The following is a 19,238-nucleotide window of genomic DNA, read 5'->3' as shown; positions in this document are numbered from 1 at the left end:
GAATTAAAAAACTATCAAAACATACCAGCATTTGGTTGGCAGGTGGTACTCCACTGAAAACATTTGCTTTATTTAATCAGATCTGCCAAATGGAGAACTTATTAAAATGGAGTTTATGGATGTTCTCCCCCCTGCTTTCTGATACCATGGAGATGAAAATTCTGGTTACAATATTCCTGAGTGCCAAACTGAGTCATCAAGGTCAGTTTTGATTGACAAATGTCCTGGCAGATGACAGTGAGTTGTGACCATGGTTGTAGCATATGACATACACTTTGGAAACCATTACCTAATTAAAAAAAAACCCCAAACAACAACAAAATAAACAAAACAGAGAGAAAGAGGAAAAGAAAGGGAGAGGGCAAGAGAGAAAGAGACTGAGTCCATTGTTACATGTCAGGAGAATGGTCTTCTACCACACAAGGTTCTGTCTGGTTCATCTCCTCTTCTACTTCTTCCCCTACTTGATCATCAAGAGGAATTTCAGTGGATTCTGAATCCTGGGTGCAAACAGTCTTGGAGTCACTGCAGCTGGTGTCTTCTACTTGAGTTCCACTGTCCTTTTCAGTGTCTGACTCACTGTCTTCCTCAAGTGTTAGTTCAAACTGGAATTTTTCAGTTTGGCCCTGCCTACCCTCTTCCTGGTCATCAGGTGTAGGAGAGGGACTTTGAGGGATTGTGCTCTGGTACCATTCTCGATTGTCCTCCAGTGTATCTAAGATATCCTGGGCATCTGGGTGAACAAGATCTGCCCATGTCTCCCACAGAGGATGAACAATGTAGTCTATAAAACCCACCTGTTTCAAGCAATACAAAATTAGGATGAGCTCTTATTTACAAAGAAATAAACAACTATGTCTATAAGTCACGCAATGTCTGAGAAAGAACGCTAGTAAGAGACACTAGACATGCTACCCTTAAGGTGGCTGAAAGGAACCCATGCTGTTCTATGTAGTAAATAGGGTCTTTTACATTTCAAAAGTCTGATTCAGCATACTGGATAAGGACTTGGGAAAGATTTGTTTTCAAATGAACTGTTCATTCCAAACAACTCCACTGCATCTAGTGAGCCAAACAGCTGCTTTATATTTAATTCTGCTTTTGAAGGAAACCCTAATGAGCAGCTGTACAATACTCTCTTCTGAAGCATATGCTTCATTGCAGATCACTACAGTGATGGAGTCCCTTCAGCAAACACACTGCCATGTGCTATGTTTTCACAGTACAAATCTCAGCTCCCCTCACTTACTACTCAGGAGCTGAATTAATTAACTAGGAGGAAATAAAGGAAATAGTGCATTCAGAAATTCATCAAAACATAAAGAATGGCTATGGACCACCCTTTTCTGTTAAAATGTCATACTGTTTTATTTAACCGCCTACTCAAATCAATTACCTGTGATTTTTCTACAGATGCATTGTGCTTATCACACATGGGACTTATCTCCATTCCCCTCTCTCTTTCCCGATCTCCTTGATGGAAAAATTCCTCCATTATTCTGTCTGTCCACTGACGGTAGAGATGGAGTGGCTTGGTTGGATTGCTTAGATCTGCACAGTGCACCATATTCTGAAGAACCTAAAATAGATTGAACAACTGCGGTGTTATTACACCGGAGAAAACCAGCTCCTTTTCCATTTACACTTTTGGTGGCTGTGAAACAGAATCTTGAAAATATATGTAGTGCAAGATTTATTCTAAACAGCAAAAACTTATGTGCTTGGGTGTTTTTCACACTTGCAGTAATAGCCATGAATTACCTCACTTCTGCTGCTTCTGCATGTATAGGAGACAGAAAATTTTTGAAAGAAAGAACAATCAGGTGCTGATAATTTGAAGGGAAGGCCAAAGCCACATTCAGTCCAGAAGTACTTTACCACCCCATTATTCTCTCTGAGAGTACCTAACAGAATATGTGACAGGTAGGAAACATGAGGGAGAAGAGGGGAGTGAGTTATGGTGTGAGAATGGACAGCTGATCTAACCCATGCTGGAGAATGGGAAGGCCAATGTTATTAAGGATGTAAGTCAATACAAGTGACCATTTGCAGATGAATTTTCTTACCTGAATCCTGTCTGAATAGTTATCAAGAAGTAGGACACCAGAACTTGTCACTTTTTTGGTTTCAACCATAGTTTTTAAATCAGCCAATAGATTCATATGCTTAGACATGTCTGTTGCAAGTACCTTGAAAGAAACAAATTAATAAATGAATATTATGTAAATTATTCTACTGATTTTAAAAAAATCTTTGAACACAGAAATAAACAGTTTGGGGGGAGCCCATAACTCCTGTATCTGAATACATTATAAAAGTCTGAGTCCTGTATGTCATTAGTGTCCAAAATAATGTTTTCATTTTGATTAGTTTAAGAATACAACAAAATGATTGTTCAGAATTGTTCAGAAAGATCTGATCAGCCTAAGCTTATCATCAATTCAGTAGCAAATTTCTAACTGTGATGGTAAAATGGCATACATGTTAATATGAAAACAGCTTGAAGGAGGATTGTATACCTTCCAAAAATGTATAGATGGTTATTGAAACTGAAAAGAACCCACTATTCATGTTTGGACAATACACAATAAAACTTCAAACTTTTACTTCATTGGCTATGGGTCTAATGACATGTAATTTATCATAAAAAGTTTCTGTGTTTTATTATTCAATTTGCTAGCACTATGGAAGAGGGACTCTCAAGCAGAACTCACAATGTCAATGACCATTTTCCTCAATGATTGCCTCTGTTTTTTGGTCAAATTCTGGAAAATGTCACAATTTTCTTCCTGCAGCAGCTTGAAGCCCACAGCTAAGTGATGATTCTCTAGTACTGATGAGTCATTGTACATCAAGGCGAGTTCAGAATCTGCAATAACAGTCACAGGGCAGAACATTACTAAAGCCTGTGCTTCTACCAAATCCCTTATGATTTTTCAAATTCATTACATTCATAACAAGATTTGCAGATGAACTTTTAGAAACAGAGTTGCTGTAGTTCACACACTATCAAAAGTTACAAAATTAATTTAACAAATCAAGGCAAAGTATGTTGAGGAAAATAAAAAAACAGCTTTGCAGTGAAGCATGTACACATACCTGGAGTGGCAAGTTTGAAAAAATACAAGTAAGGTATTTTTCAGAATACATTTTCATATCTGCATGAGGTCACATGGAAAATATTGTATGCATAAACACACCTAAACTAAAACACACACTGATGTTTTCTCTTTTCATCCCTCCCTCCCATCACAACTACTAAAATTCAAATGTTTAAGTCAAGTTGCACCTATCCAGTACTTAGGCCTAGGAATACACAGCTGAGGCTTTGCTGCAGGTCAGACAGAGAGCACACATCTTAGTTTTCAAACCATGTCCTTCTGTAGTTAGCTAAGGCGTTCAGATGCCTAGCCAATTAAGCCTAGGGGTCATTAGTCCATGACAATAGGCTGTTTTGAGAGGAGGCTGGTAGGACAGTAACAGTTATGCTTCTGGTCTTTTTCTTGGAAGGTCACATGGCTTGAAAATGCAAGCAGTGGCCTTGCCTACTGCCTCGTACTTGAGCACGATCAACGCCTGATGCTGTAATGCTGCCTTCTCTAACAAAAGTATTCTTAACTCGGTCACTCCATATGGCTGTGAGAATAACATACACCTTCCTAGCAATGCCTGTACTAAGGCACACACACAAGGTCTGCATTTGTCTGCTTAGGCCCACTGAAGAGCCAGCTTTGACAAATAAAAGCAGTTACAATTTTCTGCACAGCTTTAGAATCTACCTGGGGATACTGCACAATCAGCTTGCATATGTTTTAAGACACAGCTTGCAAATGAATCTGTCATCAAAAATGAATTTTTTATGCAATCACACTTGTCATGTGCTGATATTAATTTCTATTTATTATAGCTGTTCTTTCCTAAATCTAACCATATGTAAGTCTATTCTACTCTTTGTCCTCTTTATCTTCTTTTACAGCAGCTTTGTTTTAAAATCCATCTAGCTCAATGGGGTGCCTATAAAAGCTCTGATCTTCAGATTTCATTAGCCTCATTATGCATTCTCCTGCTGTCTTCCTCTCCTGTCTTGAAAACATCGATCTTGTGAATCAGGAAACCCTTCCTCTACCTTTCCTTATCCTGATGGTAGCAAAACCATAATAGCAAAAAGAAAAAGAAAGCGAGTTTGTCAAATGATCTTTCATTTTTCACAGAACATTTACAAAGCTTGCTGAATTGTTATTTTTCTTACAAAGACAACAGGCACTGGTTTATTTTCCTTTCAAACAGCCTTCTGACAAGTCCCAACTGCAAAACACTCAACATTGCTAAACTACTTTGGAAGGGCTGGATCTACAGACAGAGCTAAAATGTGCTCAACTTTGTAATGGAGGTGGAAATGGAAGAAAGTTCCCCCTTGGTAATCTTTGTAACACATTATAAGCTTCAAGAGTATTTGTCTGGAAGGACAGAGGTACAATGTCAAATAAGCATCTCCTCTGATGCTAACACAATCCATATTTGTTTGTTCTTTAATAGCATTCAAGAGGGAATAGATTTTTAGACAACTGTGTAAATAGACTTTAAAACCTGAAATAGGGAAATAATATTCAGAAGTATCACATGAGTAATTATAAAGAATAAGCTGAAATATGGCAAATATGTACATACTTTAAGTAACTATAAGCCTATTATGCTTTTAAAAAATGCCTTCTTATACTTCTTAGTGAAATGTTAATACATTGTAAGGTTCATTGGAAAACATAAAACTAGATGGAAGCAAATGATCTTCTAGAGGTTAGGAAAATCTGGGATTTGAGAGACTTCATCTGTGACTTTTGTACAAGCCATGTAGGCATTGATTCTTAAGCTCTCAGGTGGCTAAATAAATCCAAATTAGATGGTCTTTGTCTCTGTCCCTGCAGTTTCTTCTTTGTACACATAATTCAGAAGAGATAAAATTCCTTTGTCTCTTTTCAGCTTGGCAACAGCAGTTCCAATTAGTGACGTTACTTGATTGACATGGAAGCCTTCTCTATCAAAAGCTGAACTGAGAAGAACAAGACATTTCTTCTAAGCCACTAAATAAGCAGCATAATAATCACTCCTAACTTGGCTGAATTTCAGCTGTCTTCCTAAAAGCAAAAGCTTTATGTATCACTACTGGTCCCTTCAATTAGCCAGTCATCCTGCTTAAACCTGAACAACTCAGTGGTTTCCTCATAGCACCTCAGAGCCACCAATATATCCTGCTATTCAATTTCTGATTAAAGAAACAAATAAAAACTTTACTTACATATACCTACTCTTAAGAATTTGGGTATTACACACTGTTTTGTGCATAAAGCTTGATTCACTCTCTTCCTATACCACACTGCTGAACTGTACTAGTTACCAATACAGCACCAGAAATCTAGAGTCAATCCCAATCCTCCTCCTTGCAGATGAGTCACCAAATTGAATTTCACTACAGGGTAGCCCTCAGGCCATTAAGGCAAATAAAATTAGATGCGGGCTAGACTGGAGTGGAGGTCTTATTTGAACGTACAGCAGCAATGAGTCAGAACAGGACCTCCCTTCTTAAACTATACTGCTGATATGGGGTCATACTATTTTAGCACCAGTGCAATAGATTCATCCAAGTGCAGGAATGACAGCATCTATAAATGTGCAACCAGATGGGGTAAATATGCAGCCCTAGGTATGTTTCCATTTCTGTAGCTTTTTCTTCTTATGTGCTTGGATTCTTAGTATTATTTCAACTTTTGTACTTCTGGGTCAGTTATTGTAAAAGGAGAAGTCAGTGGATGGCAAAAGAAATAACATCATATGACAGAACTTGCACTGACTTACAATGTGCTAACCACTTATAATAGTAACATATGCCACTGAAATCAAAGCAAGTTTGTTGTGGTTTAGCCCCAGCCAGCAACTAAGCACCATGCAGCCGCTCGCTCACTCCCCCTGCCCCGTGTGGTGGTGCATCTCCCCCCGACATTCCTCTTTCTCTTCAATGGCTTTATGATCTCAGGAATTCCAGGCCGCCGCTTTTGTGTAGCGAGTTAGTCAGTTAAGCGCCCCTTAATTGTACCAGAAACTCCTACATGGCTGAAGCAGAGAGTGGCCCTGTCCTTATCAAAATTGCCATATTATGGCTAACGAGGGGAGCAAGAACAAACAGCTACCCCTGACAGCCTTGAAACAGGGTGGTATCATTGTTACTGGAATTCCAGCAACTACCGATCCGAACTGTGGCTCAGATGGAAATTTAGTGGTGATTAAAGTCAATCATCTCACAAATCCTATAAACAGCAGTCCTAAGTGAGGCCCTTTGAGTTCTCCTGGACTGCCGCGGGCTGCACCAGCATCTCCCTCTGATTGAAATGTCTCTCAGAGCCAGCGAAGCCGGCAAACTCTGAAAGTCTGCTATAACCAGAAATCCATTGCTGAAGACCGACAGTGGAGCCTGGGCTGAAACCCTTCACTCCTCGAGGCTCAACCCTCGCCCGTTGAGAAATGCCAAGACATTAGACGTGAGTATTTCACTGAACTCGAGGGGAATTTTTAACAGGTATACGATTTTTATATATGCATTCGTGTTTGTGTGTATGCATGTGTGAATCAGTTTAAGTAGTCTGTAGATGTACGATTTAATTTCAAACCGAGTCTTATACTGCTGCCTTATCCTTATTCCTATTAAACCGTTGACCAAGTCTGAGACTAAGATTGGACCTAGCTGCACCTCGACTCCTCTCTGAGAAGGAGTTTAGAAAGCAAGGGGGTCCATTCTGAAACTCATGACTCAACGGGAGGGTTCCCCTTATCCCCTACATACACGATCCCTTTGTGAATCCTTCCAACTCAGTGTAATTTAATTTTCCTTGATGCGCTTCCATGTAGTAATAGAGTGAACCTTGCCATCTTCGAAGCTGTACCTAAGTCACTGTTTTGATAAATTTTGTCTAATCACTTTATTAATCATTGATGATTGAGTGCTATTAAAAATATCACAATCAAATTCTGCAATTCGCTACAAGTAAATTCTAACTGCTACTAAATCAAACTGTGTAAAGTCACTCATTCATAGTAAATTGACATAATCAGCAGGATTCACAAGCCTGCATATCTGACACCCCGATGGGATGGGGGAGAGAATCAGAGGAGTAAGAGTGAGAAAACTTCGGGGTTGAGATAAGAACAGTTTAATAATTCAAATAAAATAAAATGGTAATGATAATAATAACAATATAATAATGATAATAATAACAATAATATACAAAGCAAGTGATGCACAATGCAATTGCTCACCACCTGCCGACCGATACACAGACAGTTCCTGAGCAGCAATCGCTGCTCCCCGGCCAACCCCCCCAGATTCTATACTGAGCATGACATCATATGGTATGGAATAGCCCTTTGGGCAGTTTGGATCAACTATTCTGGCTGTGCCCCCTCCCAGTTTCTTGTGCACCTGGCAGAGTACGGGAAGCTGAAAAGTCCTTGACTAGCATAAGCAGTACTCAGCAACAACTAAACCATCAGTGTGTTATCAACATTCTTCTCCTACTAAATTGAAAACACAGCACTATGCCTGCTACTAGGAAGAAAATTAGCTCTATCCCAGCCGAAACCAGGACAGTATCCACCCCTTATTCTATACCATCTACGTCATGCACAGGCCCTCCCCTTTCCAACGTGTTCTAATTAATCACCACCACTTTCCCTATCTTGATATAAACACACAGATATCATTCCCTTCATCTATGGGCCATCCCTCTAAAATGTCCATTGAATTCATTTAGTCCATGACTTTGGGTTCCATCTGTCATCACAGTCTTTCAGAGCAGGAGAGGTGGTGTGCAGTGTTGGACTGTTGCATGCTGAAGTCAGTTCTCATTCCAACATGGTTTCATCAAAGTTCATTTTCATTAAGCTGGGGAATTCTTACTGTAATACCATTGATGTGGCATATAGCAACCATAACATACAGTATTATATGCTTAACATTAATATACTATATTATTATATTAACATTATACTATATTATTATATTATCATACAGTAAGAGATAACATACAGTATTATATAGCAATTAACATACAATTCAGTTCATTGGCTACTTTCACCCAAAATCAAATCCCCTTGAGGTACACATTGGACTTCCCCATCCTTTCGCATCACCCACCAAGTGCACCCAGGTCCTTGAGCAAAAGCAATCCCACGAATGGGTTCGCCTTTGCCAGAGGGGGAAGTAACCCAGACTGTCTTCCCCAGCATATTTTTCATGTGCACTACAGGGACTTTATCTCCTTCTGCAGTATGTAGAAGTTTTGATTGGGCAGGGCCAGCTCGATTGGCAGATCCCCTGGTGTTGACTAACCAGGTGGCTTTTGCTAAATGCGTATCCCAATGTTTGAATGTCCCACCACCCATTGCTCTCAGGGTAGTCTTTAACAATCCATTGTATCGTTCAATTTTCCCGGAGGCTGGTGCATGATAGGGGATGTGATACACCCACTCAATGCCGTGCTCTTTGGCCCAGGTGTCTATGAGGTTGTTTCGGAAATGAGTCCCGTTGTCTGACTCGATTCTTTCTGGGGTGCCATGTCACCACAGGACTTGCTTTTCAAGGCCCAGGATGGTGTTCCGGGCGGTGGCATGGGGCACGGGATATGTTTCCAGCCATCCGGTGGTTGCTTCCACCATGGTGAGCACATAGTGCTTGCCTTGGCGGGTTTGTGGGAGCGTGATGTAATCAATCTGCCAGGCCTCCCCATATTTATATTTCAGCCATCGTTCACTATACCAGAGGGGCTTGAACCGCTTGGCTTGCTTGATTGCAGCGCATATTTCACATTCATGAATAACCTGTGCAATACTGTCCATAGTTAAGTCCACCCCTCAATCACGAGCCATCTAGATGTTGCATCTCTTCCTTGATGGCCTGAGGCATCATGGGCCCACCGAGCTATAAATAATTCACCCTTCTGTTGCCAGTCCAGATCCACCTGAGCCACTTCAATCTTAGCAGCCTGATCCACCTGCTGGTCGTTTTGATGTTCTTCAGTGGCCTGACTCTTGGGTATGTGAGCATCTACATGATGAACTTTTACAGCCAGGTTCTCTACCCGGGCAGCGATATCTTGCCACAATGCGGCAGCCCAGATGGGTTTGCCTCTGCGCTGCCAGTTGCTCTGCTTCCATTGCTGCAGCCACCCCCACAGGGCATTTGCCACCATCCATGAATCAGTAGAGAGATAAAGGACTGGCCACTTTTCTCGTTCAGCAATATCTAAAGCCAGCTGGATGGCTTTCACCTCTGCAAACTGACTCGACTCCCCTTCTCCTTCAGCAGTTTCTGCCACTTGTCGTATAGGACTCCATACAGCAGCTTTCCACCTCCGATGCTTTCCCACAAGACGACAGGACCCATCAGTGAACAGGGAATATTGCTTCTCATTTTCTGGCAATTTATTATACAGTGGGGCCTCTTCAGCACGTGTCACCTCCTCCTCTGGTGATATTCTGAAGTTTTTGCCTTCTGGCCAGTCCATGATCACTTCCAAGATTCCTGGGCGACTGGGGTTTCCTATTCGAGCCCGTTGTGTGATCAATGCAACCCACTTACTCCACGTAGCATCAGTTGCATGATGTGTAGAGGGGACCCTCCCTTTGAACATCCAGCCCAGCACCAGCAGTTGGGGTGCCAGCAGGAGCTGTGCTTCAGTACCAACCACTTCCGAAGCAGCTCGAACCCCTTCATATGCTGCCAATATCTCTTTCTCAGTTGGAGTAGAGTGGGCTTCGGATCCTCTGTATCCCTGACTCCGAAACCCTAGGGGTCAACCTCGAGTCTCCCCTGGTGCTTTCTGCCAGAGGCTCCAGGTAGGGCCATTCTCCTCGGCTGCAGTGTAGAGCACATTTGTAATATCCTGCCCTGCCCGGACTGGCCCAAGGGCTACTGCATGAACTATCTCACGTTTAATTTGTTCAAAGGCTTGTTGTTGCTCAGGGCCCCATTTGAAATCGTTCTTCTTCAGGGTCACTTGATAGAGAGGGCTTACGATCAGACTGTAATTTGGAATATGGATTCCCCAAAAACCCACAACGCTTAAGAAAGCTTGTGTTTCCTTTTTGCTAGTTGGTGGGGACATAGCTGTTATTTTGTTGATCACATCCATTGGGATCTGATGACGTCCATCTTGCCATGTTATTCCTAAAAATTGGATCTCCTGTGCAGGTCCCTTGACCTTACTCTGTTTTATGGCAAAACCAGCCTTCAGAAGGATTTGGACTATTTTCTTTCCCTTTTCAAACACTTCTTCTGCTGTATTGCCCCACACAATGATGTCATCAATGTACTGCAGATGTTCTGGAGCTTCACCCTGTTCCAGTGCCGTCTGGATCAGTCCATGGCAAATGGTGGGGCTGTGCTTCCACCCCTGGGGCAGTCGGTTCCAGGTGTACTGAACACCCCTCCAGGTAAAAGCAAACTGGGTCCTGCACTCTGCTGCCAAAGGGATGGAGAAAAATGCATTAGCGATGTCAATTGTGGCATACCACTTGGCTGCCTTTGACTCCAGTTCGTATTGAAGTTCTAGCATGTCCGGCACGGCAGCACTCAGTGGCGGTGTAACTTCATTTAGGCCACGATAGTCCACTGTTAGTCTCCACTCCCCATTAGACTTTCGCACTGGCCATATGGGATTGTTAAAGGGTGAGCGAGTCTTGCCGATCACTCCTTGGCTCTCCAGGAGAAGAATCAGGTTATGGATGGGAAGCAGGGAGTCTCCATTGGTGCGATATTGCCACCGGTGCACTGTTGTGGTAGCGATCGGCACCTGTTGTTCTTTGACCCTCAGCAACCCTAGAATCGAAGGGTCCTCTGAGAGACCAGGCAAGGTGGACAGCTGTTTAATTTCCTCTGTCTCCAAGGCAGCTATACCAAAAGCCCACCGGTACCCTTTTGGGTCCTTGAAATACCCTCTCCTGAGGTAGTCTATGCCAAGGATGCACGGAGCGTTTGGGCCAGTCACAATGGGGTGCTTCTGCCACTCATTCCCAGTTAGGCTCACTTCGGCCTCCTGTATTCAGTTAGCTGTTGGGATACCCTGTCACTCCAGAAATACAGATGGGTTCTGCCCCTCTATTGCTTGATGGCATTGGGGTACACTGTGCACCGGTGTCCACTAGAGCCTTCTACCCTGTGGGTCTGACGTTCCAGGCCATCGAATCCACACAGTCCTGTAAACCCGATTGTCCCTTTCCTCCACCTGGCTGGAGGCAGGGCCCCTCTAACACTGGTCATAGTATTCGTTGTTCACATCTTGTAAATGTGAATCAAAAGTCCCTTGATTAAGATCAGAAGTAAAATGAGCCCTCTTACTCTGTCTCGGGAACTGCTCACTGGAAACTGGAGCTGCAATTTTCCTGGGAGAACCGCCTTTTCTAATAGTTTTTCCTTGCAACTCATGCAGCCGTGCCTCTAGGGTCGAGGTGGGTTTCCCATCCCACTTCCTCATGTCCTCTCCATAATCACGCAGGTAAAACCACAGGGTGCCCCGTGGTGTGTATCCTCTATATCCTCTCTCTTGAGCAGAAGGACGTTGACTCCTAATGGCTGAGATACTGGTCCATACACGTGAGGAGTAGGACATATCCTCTCTGATTTGCTGGAACTCGGGACAGTTTTTCGACAGGAGAGACACAGGCCCGTAGGGAGGAAGAGATACTTTCTTCATATTTCCGGAGTCGGCCAGCCTCTTCATCCACCGTTGGTGCCTCTTCATCTTTCCAGGCCAGTATTGCCAACGAGTTCGCATACGATGCTGGTGCGCTCTGTACAAACTTGCACCACGTGGGTCATGTGCACCTGACTTCATCTGGATCTTTGGGTAACTGCTCATCGTTCAGGTCACTATAAATCACCTCCAGCATGCCTAACTCCCTCAGGTACTGTATACCCTTCTCTACGGTGGTCCATTTGCCTGGGCGGTATAAAACATCCTCCTTGAAGGGATACCTTTCCTTCATGCCTGACAGAAGTCGCCTCCAGAGGCTGAGGGTTTGTGCCCCTTTTCCAATTGCTTTGTCAATGCCCCCTTCCCTAGAAAGGGATCCCAGCTGCTTGGCTTCCTTACCCTCTAAATCCAGGCTACTGGCCCCGTTATCCCAGCATCGGAGCAGCCAGGTGATGATGTGCTCGCCTGGATGACAACTGAAATCTTTTCACATATCTTGCAGCTCACTCAGGGATAGGGATCGGGTGGTTACCATCTCATTTGTGGGTTCTTCCTCCTCTGGTTCTCGTGATGGCCCTGGTTCATCTTCATCCCTTACTAAACGAGCTGATTTTCTTGTGTATTTTTTCTTCTGTATAGGGGCAACTGATACCGGCGTGGGTTGGTTCTCTGGTTTAGCCACGGTGCCTCTCACCGGGGTTGGAGTGGCTGCAGTGCCTGTGGTGGGGGGTGGAGTGGCCGCAGTGCCTGTTGTCTTGTCATCAGATCCAGAGACCTTCTCTATCCCTTGAGGGTACTGAATAGTGTTGAACAAGGCTCGATAGGCATGGGCCAGCCCCCAGCATGTTGCAATGATTTGTGTCTCTCTGGAGTTGCCAGGGTGACAGCATACTTTTTCCAAATACTTTACTAGTTCTTCAGGATTTTGCACTTGTTCAGGGGTGAAGTTCCAAAACACTGGAGGTGCCCACTGTCCTAGGTACTTGCCCATACTATCCCACACACCCTGCCACTCATAACTCTCCAGCCTGGGGGCAGGTCTCTGGATGATATTCTTAAATTGCTTACTAACCTTTGTCAAAACTGAAACAACATTCCCAAGAAGTATCAATAGAAGTATCTTCACTGCCCAGGGATGTTCAAGATACTGAAAAGTTATTGTAATGAAGGAGGAAACATCATAGAAGAAGGTAGCAAAGGTACTATTCTGTATTTCCTCCACAAAAAACCTCTCAGAGTAAGAGGTATAATTGCTAATTCTCTCCATAAGCTGATACCCGAAGTACAGTAATGGCTTCAGTACAAACCCCAGATACCAAATAATGCTCAAGGTCAGTGTTTTAATAACAAATCTCCCAGGCAAATCATCACTAATCACTGCAGAGCACAACAAACTGCAAAAACCAGCACCAATCTTTAACATGTACAGCAAAAAAAGGAGCATGGTGCAGATCAGATGAACTAATATTGTGACCAGCAACTGTTAACAGAGTTCTTAACACACTCTGGCTAATCTGTTATTATCTCAAACCCTTCGGGCCCCACGTTGGGCGCCAAAAAGGACTGTTGTGGTTTAGCCCCAGCCAGCAACCAAGCACCATGCAGCCGCTCGCTCACTCCCCCTACCCCGATGGGATGGGGGAGAGAATCGGAGGAGTAAGAGTGAGAAACACTCCTGGGTTGAGATAAGAACAGTTTAATAATTGAAATAAAATAAAATATTATTGATAATAATAACAATATAATAATGCTAATAATAATAATATACAAAGCAAGTGATGCACAATGCAATTGCTCACCACCCGCTGACCGATACCCAGCCAGCTCCCGAGCAGCGATCGCTGCTCCCTGGCCAACCCCCCCCAGTTTATATACTGAGCATGACGTCATATGGTAGGGAATAGCCCTTTGGTCAGTTTGGATCAACTATTCTGGCTGTGCCCCCTCCCAGTTTCTTGTGCACCTGGCAGAGCATGGGAAGCTGAAAAGTCCTTGACTAGCATAAGCAGTACTTAGCAACAAGTAAAACATCAGCGTGTTATCAACATTCTTCTCCTACTAAATCCAAAAAACCACAGCACTATGCCTGCTACTAGGAAGAAAATTAACTCTATCCCAGCCAAAACCAGGACAAAGTTTACATTGGGGCAGCAAGCCATTCGGTAAACGTGTCATGATCAGGTTCAACGAAGCTAATAGTGTTTTTCTTCTAGTAGAAGATTGAAGAGGTGGAAGTGGTTCATGCAATGCTGCAGAGAACAGCCTTGAGGAATACAGAACAAGTACCCTGGGTTTCAAATTCAGAAATGGCATTAGGGTCTCATTTCATTAGGGCTTTTTCCTCCACACATGGAGCGCTGTCAAGAGACTCACAAAAAAAGAGGTTTGCCATAGCCTGCAGGGACAGGCTGAGAAAATTCAGTCCAAGAGGCATGAGTATGCAGAGATCAGAAAACAAGTACAGCAGTCAGGGAGAGACAGAGATTGGCCTGCCAGTCTGCTAAAAAGAAACTTCTTTTCTAAATTTCTTTACAAATGTATGGCTATCCTTGGTCATACCATATGCTTCCAATATAAACACAGAAACTGTTGTCTTCCTTTTTTTGATGTTTTATTTAATCTTCCTTCATTTTTCTCCTACAACATTATTTATTTATTTAATATAAACCAACTAACTTCCAGGAAAGAGACCACATCCAATATATTGAAACAGTGCCAGGATTATAGTTCATGTCTTAGTAATTTTTGCTAGAGGGTACTATGTATATTATTTCTAAAGTTACAAGCAATGCAAAATTACATCCAGTTAAAAATACAAACACCTATCCTTTTACTGAGAAAAGTTACAGATAAAAGCAAACAAGTAAGGAACTGCATATTTTTCAGGTGGTATGTGCAGATTTTGCAGCAAATTTTTGAGAAAAAACACTGAACATCAAACTTACTTGTGTTGATAAGAAACTGGTTTGAAACCCCAGGATGATCTACATCATGTATTGCACTGGCAAAAATTGCTGCAAGAATCTCCAAATCAGTAAACACAGCCTAGAAAATCATGAAACAAAAATGACAATCACTAATCAATGAAAAAGTGTTTTCAATAGAAAGGATTCTACTTTGAATCTAGATCTGAACAAGCAAAACACATTTGGAATGTATCAGGGATCTTAAGAGATTTTACACATAGACTATCATAACCTTTTGTAAAACTGTCAATTACGTAGAATTTCATAAATATTTCAAGTTTGGCCATCAAAGTAAAACTATCCTTACTTCACACTGACAGCACCAATAAATTCAGTAACAGTCAAGGTTTTTTTCAGCTTCAGTCTGTAAATAAATCCACTTTTATTAGGTCATTAAGTACAGATTTAGGTTTCTAACTGTCGTGGTTTAGCCCCAGCCAGCAGCTAAGCACCACGCAGCCGCTCGCTCACTCCCCCTACCCTGATGGGATGGGGGAGAGAATTGGAGGAGTAAGAGTGAGAAACACTCCTGGGTTGAGATAAGAACAGTTTAATAATTGAAATAAAGTAAAATAGTAATGATAATAACAATATAATAACGATAATAATAATATCCAAAGCAAGTGATGCACAATGCAATTGCTCACCACCCGCCGACCGATACCCAGACAGCTCCCGAGCAGCGATCGCTGCTCCCCGGCCAACCCCCCCCAGTTTCTATACTGAGCATGACGTCATATGGTATGGAATAGCCCTTTGGCCAGTTTGGATCAACTATTCTGGCTGTGCCCCCTCCCAGTTTCTTGTGTACCTGGCAGAGCATGGGAAGCTGAAAAGTCCTTGACTAGCATAAGCAGTACTTAGCAACAACTAAACCATCAGTGTGTTATCAACATTCTTCTCCTACTAAATCCAAAACACAGCACTATGCCTGCTACTAGGAAGAAAATTAACTCTATCCCAGCTGAAACCAGGATACTAACCTACAGCACAAATTGAAGTTAAAAATTTCAGTTCGATTCCTACGCATCATGGTATCATGTTACATCTGACATGTCTATATTACACAATGAACACATTGTCCTGTATTTGAAAGACGCACATCTCCTAAATGATGCTAAAGGAAAGGGTGACAAGACTACAAGGCATCTTACTTAACATTTACTGATTTTTCTTCTGTATGAGATTATTAGGAAAATAGGAAAAGAGAACTGCAAGGGACGTGGCGTGTCACTGAGTCCAGTCCCCTGTTGTCACAAGCACCCACGTTATATAATTGCTTTCATAACCCATCAAGAAGTGTGTAGGTCAGCAGTGGCACCAGGCAGATATTGCTACTTTACTGGCTAAAGTTCCGCTGAGAACAAGGCCATGAAAAACAGTTGATCTGGAAAAAAAACCCAAAAATGCTACTGACTATCAGTTCAGCTGTTTGGTGAAGCTAGTGGTGATTTAAGAACATAATCTGACCTTCCTTCTTGAGATAAAGAAAATCCTTCCCAAGAGAATTCCTGAGTCTTTGAGGATCAAGACCTGCCAACACTCTTAAGGTCCACTTATAACCCTCTCGTTAATGAGAAGGTAAAGCAGAAGCATTCAGTAACATGAAAGATTGGTCATTATAAAAAATAGTCAAAATGCAGCCCCCCCTTGAAAATGAGGGCAAATCCTTCTGAACTACTAAAATTTCAACTACTTGCTTTATCTGCCTTTTTCCAACAATTTACTAGGATATGTCAATATTTGCTATACTAAGGGCTGAATTGTGCTTATAAAGGGGAAAGTAATCTCTATCTTTCTTTCACTTCCTTTCACTTCCTTTCACTTTGGAGATTTAAGCATTTTCAACAAGAGAATTCCTCAGAAAAGAAAATATGAAATGTTATTGTTTTCCAAATAATTTTGAAATATTTATGAAAAAAAATGAGATAGTCCAGTGAAAATTTAGTACATGTTCCACTCTGCCTGAGAAACAAACACAGAAGTAGCCTTTCAGGATCAGAATGAATATGAACAAGGGAAAAAAAACCCAACCAACAAATGGCCCTATTGAAGGAATCCCATTTTATCACTATCTTTCCTAAGCAATTCCACTAATTGGGGTGAGAGTCCCACATGGGAAATAATGACAGAACAGGATGTAGTATTAATAATGAGATGGTGGAAACAAGTTACGCATTGTGTTACAATGAAAAAGGTTATGACAGCACAAATCTGCAAGTATAAAACCATGATTTAAAAGAGATGTGACATTTTCTGCACAATATTTACATGTAAATAAACTTTGATCCTCACAGAATATCTTTAAAAGAGCACAATTCATGAAAGAAAAGTCAAGATTCCTTTTAAAAAATACTGCAGAAATGAAGATCTTTAACATTTAGTTTAGAAGAGTCTTAGTATGTCCCTTTCTCTCATGCCTGCCTCTTTCCCACCTTAGCGTAGTTTACCTCTAATGCTGGGGTTGATAGCAGGACATGGGTTGACTGAACAACATCTGCAGCATGTATGTTATTGTGATATGCCACATCTGCATGGTAATGGTCTTCTAGGGTCATCAAGTAAGTTATTAAAGTGTCTACTGGAATTTTAAATGTTTTTAACAAGTCCCGTTCCTAGAAAAGGAAAAGAGAAACAATTAAGATTATAAAACACAGAAAAATCTCTAAGACAAGCAAAAAGCAGTATGGCTACTGCTACTTGCCTGAAAAATGGTGTGCATGATGACTGTCAAAGGTCTGTTTCCAGATAATTCTGCTACTCTGAAAACCTGAAGGCCCCATTTGTTCACATCTTCTAGTTCCTAGAACAGAATCAAGCAACAGACACGTTGAAACCTAACACACATATTCTGGTGATTTTTGATTGAAACAGCTACAAACAGCAGACTCATGAAGGTTCAGACCTTGCCACTGTGAAAATTATATGCTAAACTCTGAGAGGGGGAAAGCTGCTGCTACTAATCTTGTAATATTTGAATTTGCAGCTACCAACTTTCTAGATTTTAATTCACTAGGCAGGAAAGAGTGCCTCTCAAGTGGATTGCTCCAGAGGAAAAAATGCTACAGTATCTTGAATGAGCTGAACTGACACACTTTGCTATCTCACTGCCCAGTGACAGCAGAGTTCAGCAAGGAGGAAACCTCCAGAGAGAGATTCTGTGGTTCTGCTGCTGTCTCCCTGTTTCTCAGAAACAGACTCTTCAAATAAAGGGGGAGATTCCTGAAAACGTAAGGATAGGCATATTTCAAAATGCAAAAATCTAAAATTGAATGAATAATCACTTTATGCCAGTTTTAGATTATTGCCAAATAGTTAGCTGCTGGTGTGAAAATCACAGGAAATGTCACTAAAAACAAAAACACAACTGATGCACATAAAACGATACAGCTTAAGGCAGGACCTGCAAAGATAGCTCTAATACTACATACAATTGTGCATTTTCAAAAAAACATAGGGCTGCTATATATTCTCATTCCTCTGATAGTATATGGTATGTTTACTATTCATTCCTCATATTATTTATGAATAAGCAGCTTTATTAATGCATATACAAATGCTAATTTACATTCCATCTCCAGACAGCAAACATTCCTGCTGAAATCCTGTTCATGTGGAAATTAATCCTCATGGCCTGATTCTTATTTTATTTGTTATTCTTCCATTTCACCGGACTGATATTATTTCAAGTGAGACCAGCCTTTGGTGCTACAGCTTGAAATCAATGGTTATAAGCAGAGGATGGAATAATACTGACAAGTCCATCCTCTATTTTAATTCAAGGATTTAAATATTCTTTACCTTGGCAAGAACATCTTCTTGGTCTGTTTTAACTCCAAATCTGGGGATACTGGAATTAGTCAAGCTGGAGCTGTGCATCAGTTTTTTGACTCCACTGATCTGGGACATTGGTCTCTTCTTTTTCTCTTTCTCTTTCGGCGTTGGAGAAGGAATTTCAACTTCATGTTGTTTGTCTTCAAAAGAATAAAGAAAAAAAGAATAATTTCACAAGGAGTTATAAATATTTTTGTCCACTTTACTGTTGAGTTGCATATTATGGATATTGTAATTCTTAACAAAACATTTTTTTTATTTTTATGCTTGAGATTTTTCAAGAGATATTTCATATCAAGAGCAGTAAAAACATGAAAAGATAAACATAGACCTATACCTCAATACAAGCAGATTTCTATTTCACAAATTGCCTCATTATTTCTGAACTGGCTTTAAATGTGACTTGTGACTGTCTGATTTCCACTTTTCCTGCACCCCTAGCACTGTAGATAGGGTTAATCCTTTAATTTAAAAAATGTTATTACAACTGAAAAGAAATCTAAACTTTCATTCTTAAGAAAATTTTAAATTTCTTCTTTTCCGAGAAAAACACTCTCTGAAATTGCAGTTCTAAAAAAATGAAAACAGTATCTCATGTAAACCTTTACAAAACATTTCAGGACTCAAAGGACCTGTCGTGGTTTAGCCCCAGCCAGCAACTAAGCACCATGCAGCCGCTCGCTCACTCCCCCTGCCCCGG

The 19,238-nt window shown here is 41.5% G+C and overlaps 1 protein-coding gene across 1 annotated transcript in view; it reads right to left on the bottom strand.

Annotated features, from left to right (window-relative positions):
- Positions 1 to 389: 389 nt before the first annotated feature.
- Positions 390 to 19,238, bottom strand: part of LOC142596570 (3',5'-cyclic-AMP phosphodiesterase 4D-like) — a 223,626-nt gene continuing 204,777 nt past the window's right edge. The window contains exons 8-15 of the mRNA XM_075725752.1: positions 18,506 to 18,678; positions 17,409 to 17,507; positions 17,155 to 17,319; positions 14,684 to 14,783; positions 2,715 to 2,869; positions 2,067 to 2,189; positions 1,397 to 1,579; positions 390 to 797 (exon numbers count right to left, since the gene is read on the bottom strand). Of these exons, the coding sequence (XP_075581867.1) occupies positions 390 to 797; positions 1,397 to 1,579; positions 2,067 to 2,189; positions 2,715 to 2,869; positions 14,684 to 14,783; positions 17,155 to 17,319; positions 17,409 to 17,507; positions 18,506 to 18,678 (1,406 nt within the window). The remainder of the gene's footprint in view (positions 798 to 1,396; positions 1,580 to 2,066; positions 2,190 to 2,714; positions 2,870 to 14,683; positions 14,784 to 17,154; positions 17,320 to 17,408; positions 17,508 to 18,505; positions 18,679 to 19,238) is intronic.

The sequence above is a fragment of the Pelecanus crispus genome, chromosome W (genome assembly GCF_030463565.1).
Source record: "Pelecanus crispus isolate bPelCri1 chromosome W, bPelCri1.pri, whole genome shotgun sequence".
In the NCBI taxonomy this organism is placed as follows: domain Eukaryota; kingdom Metazoa; phylum Chordata; class Aves; order Pelecaniformes; family Pelecanidae; genus Pelecanus; species Pelecanus crispus.
This window is presented reverse-complemented; position numbering and strand designations above follow the sequence as displayed.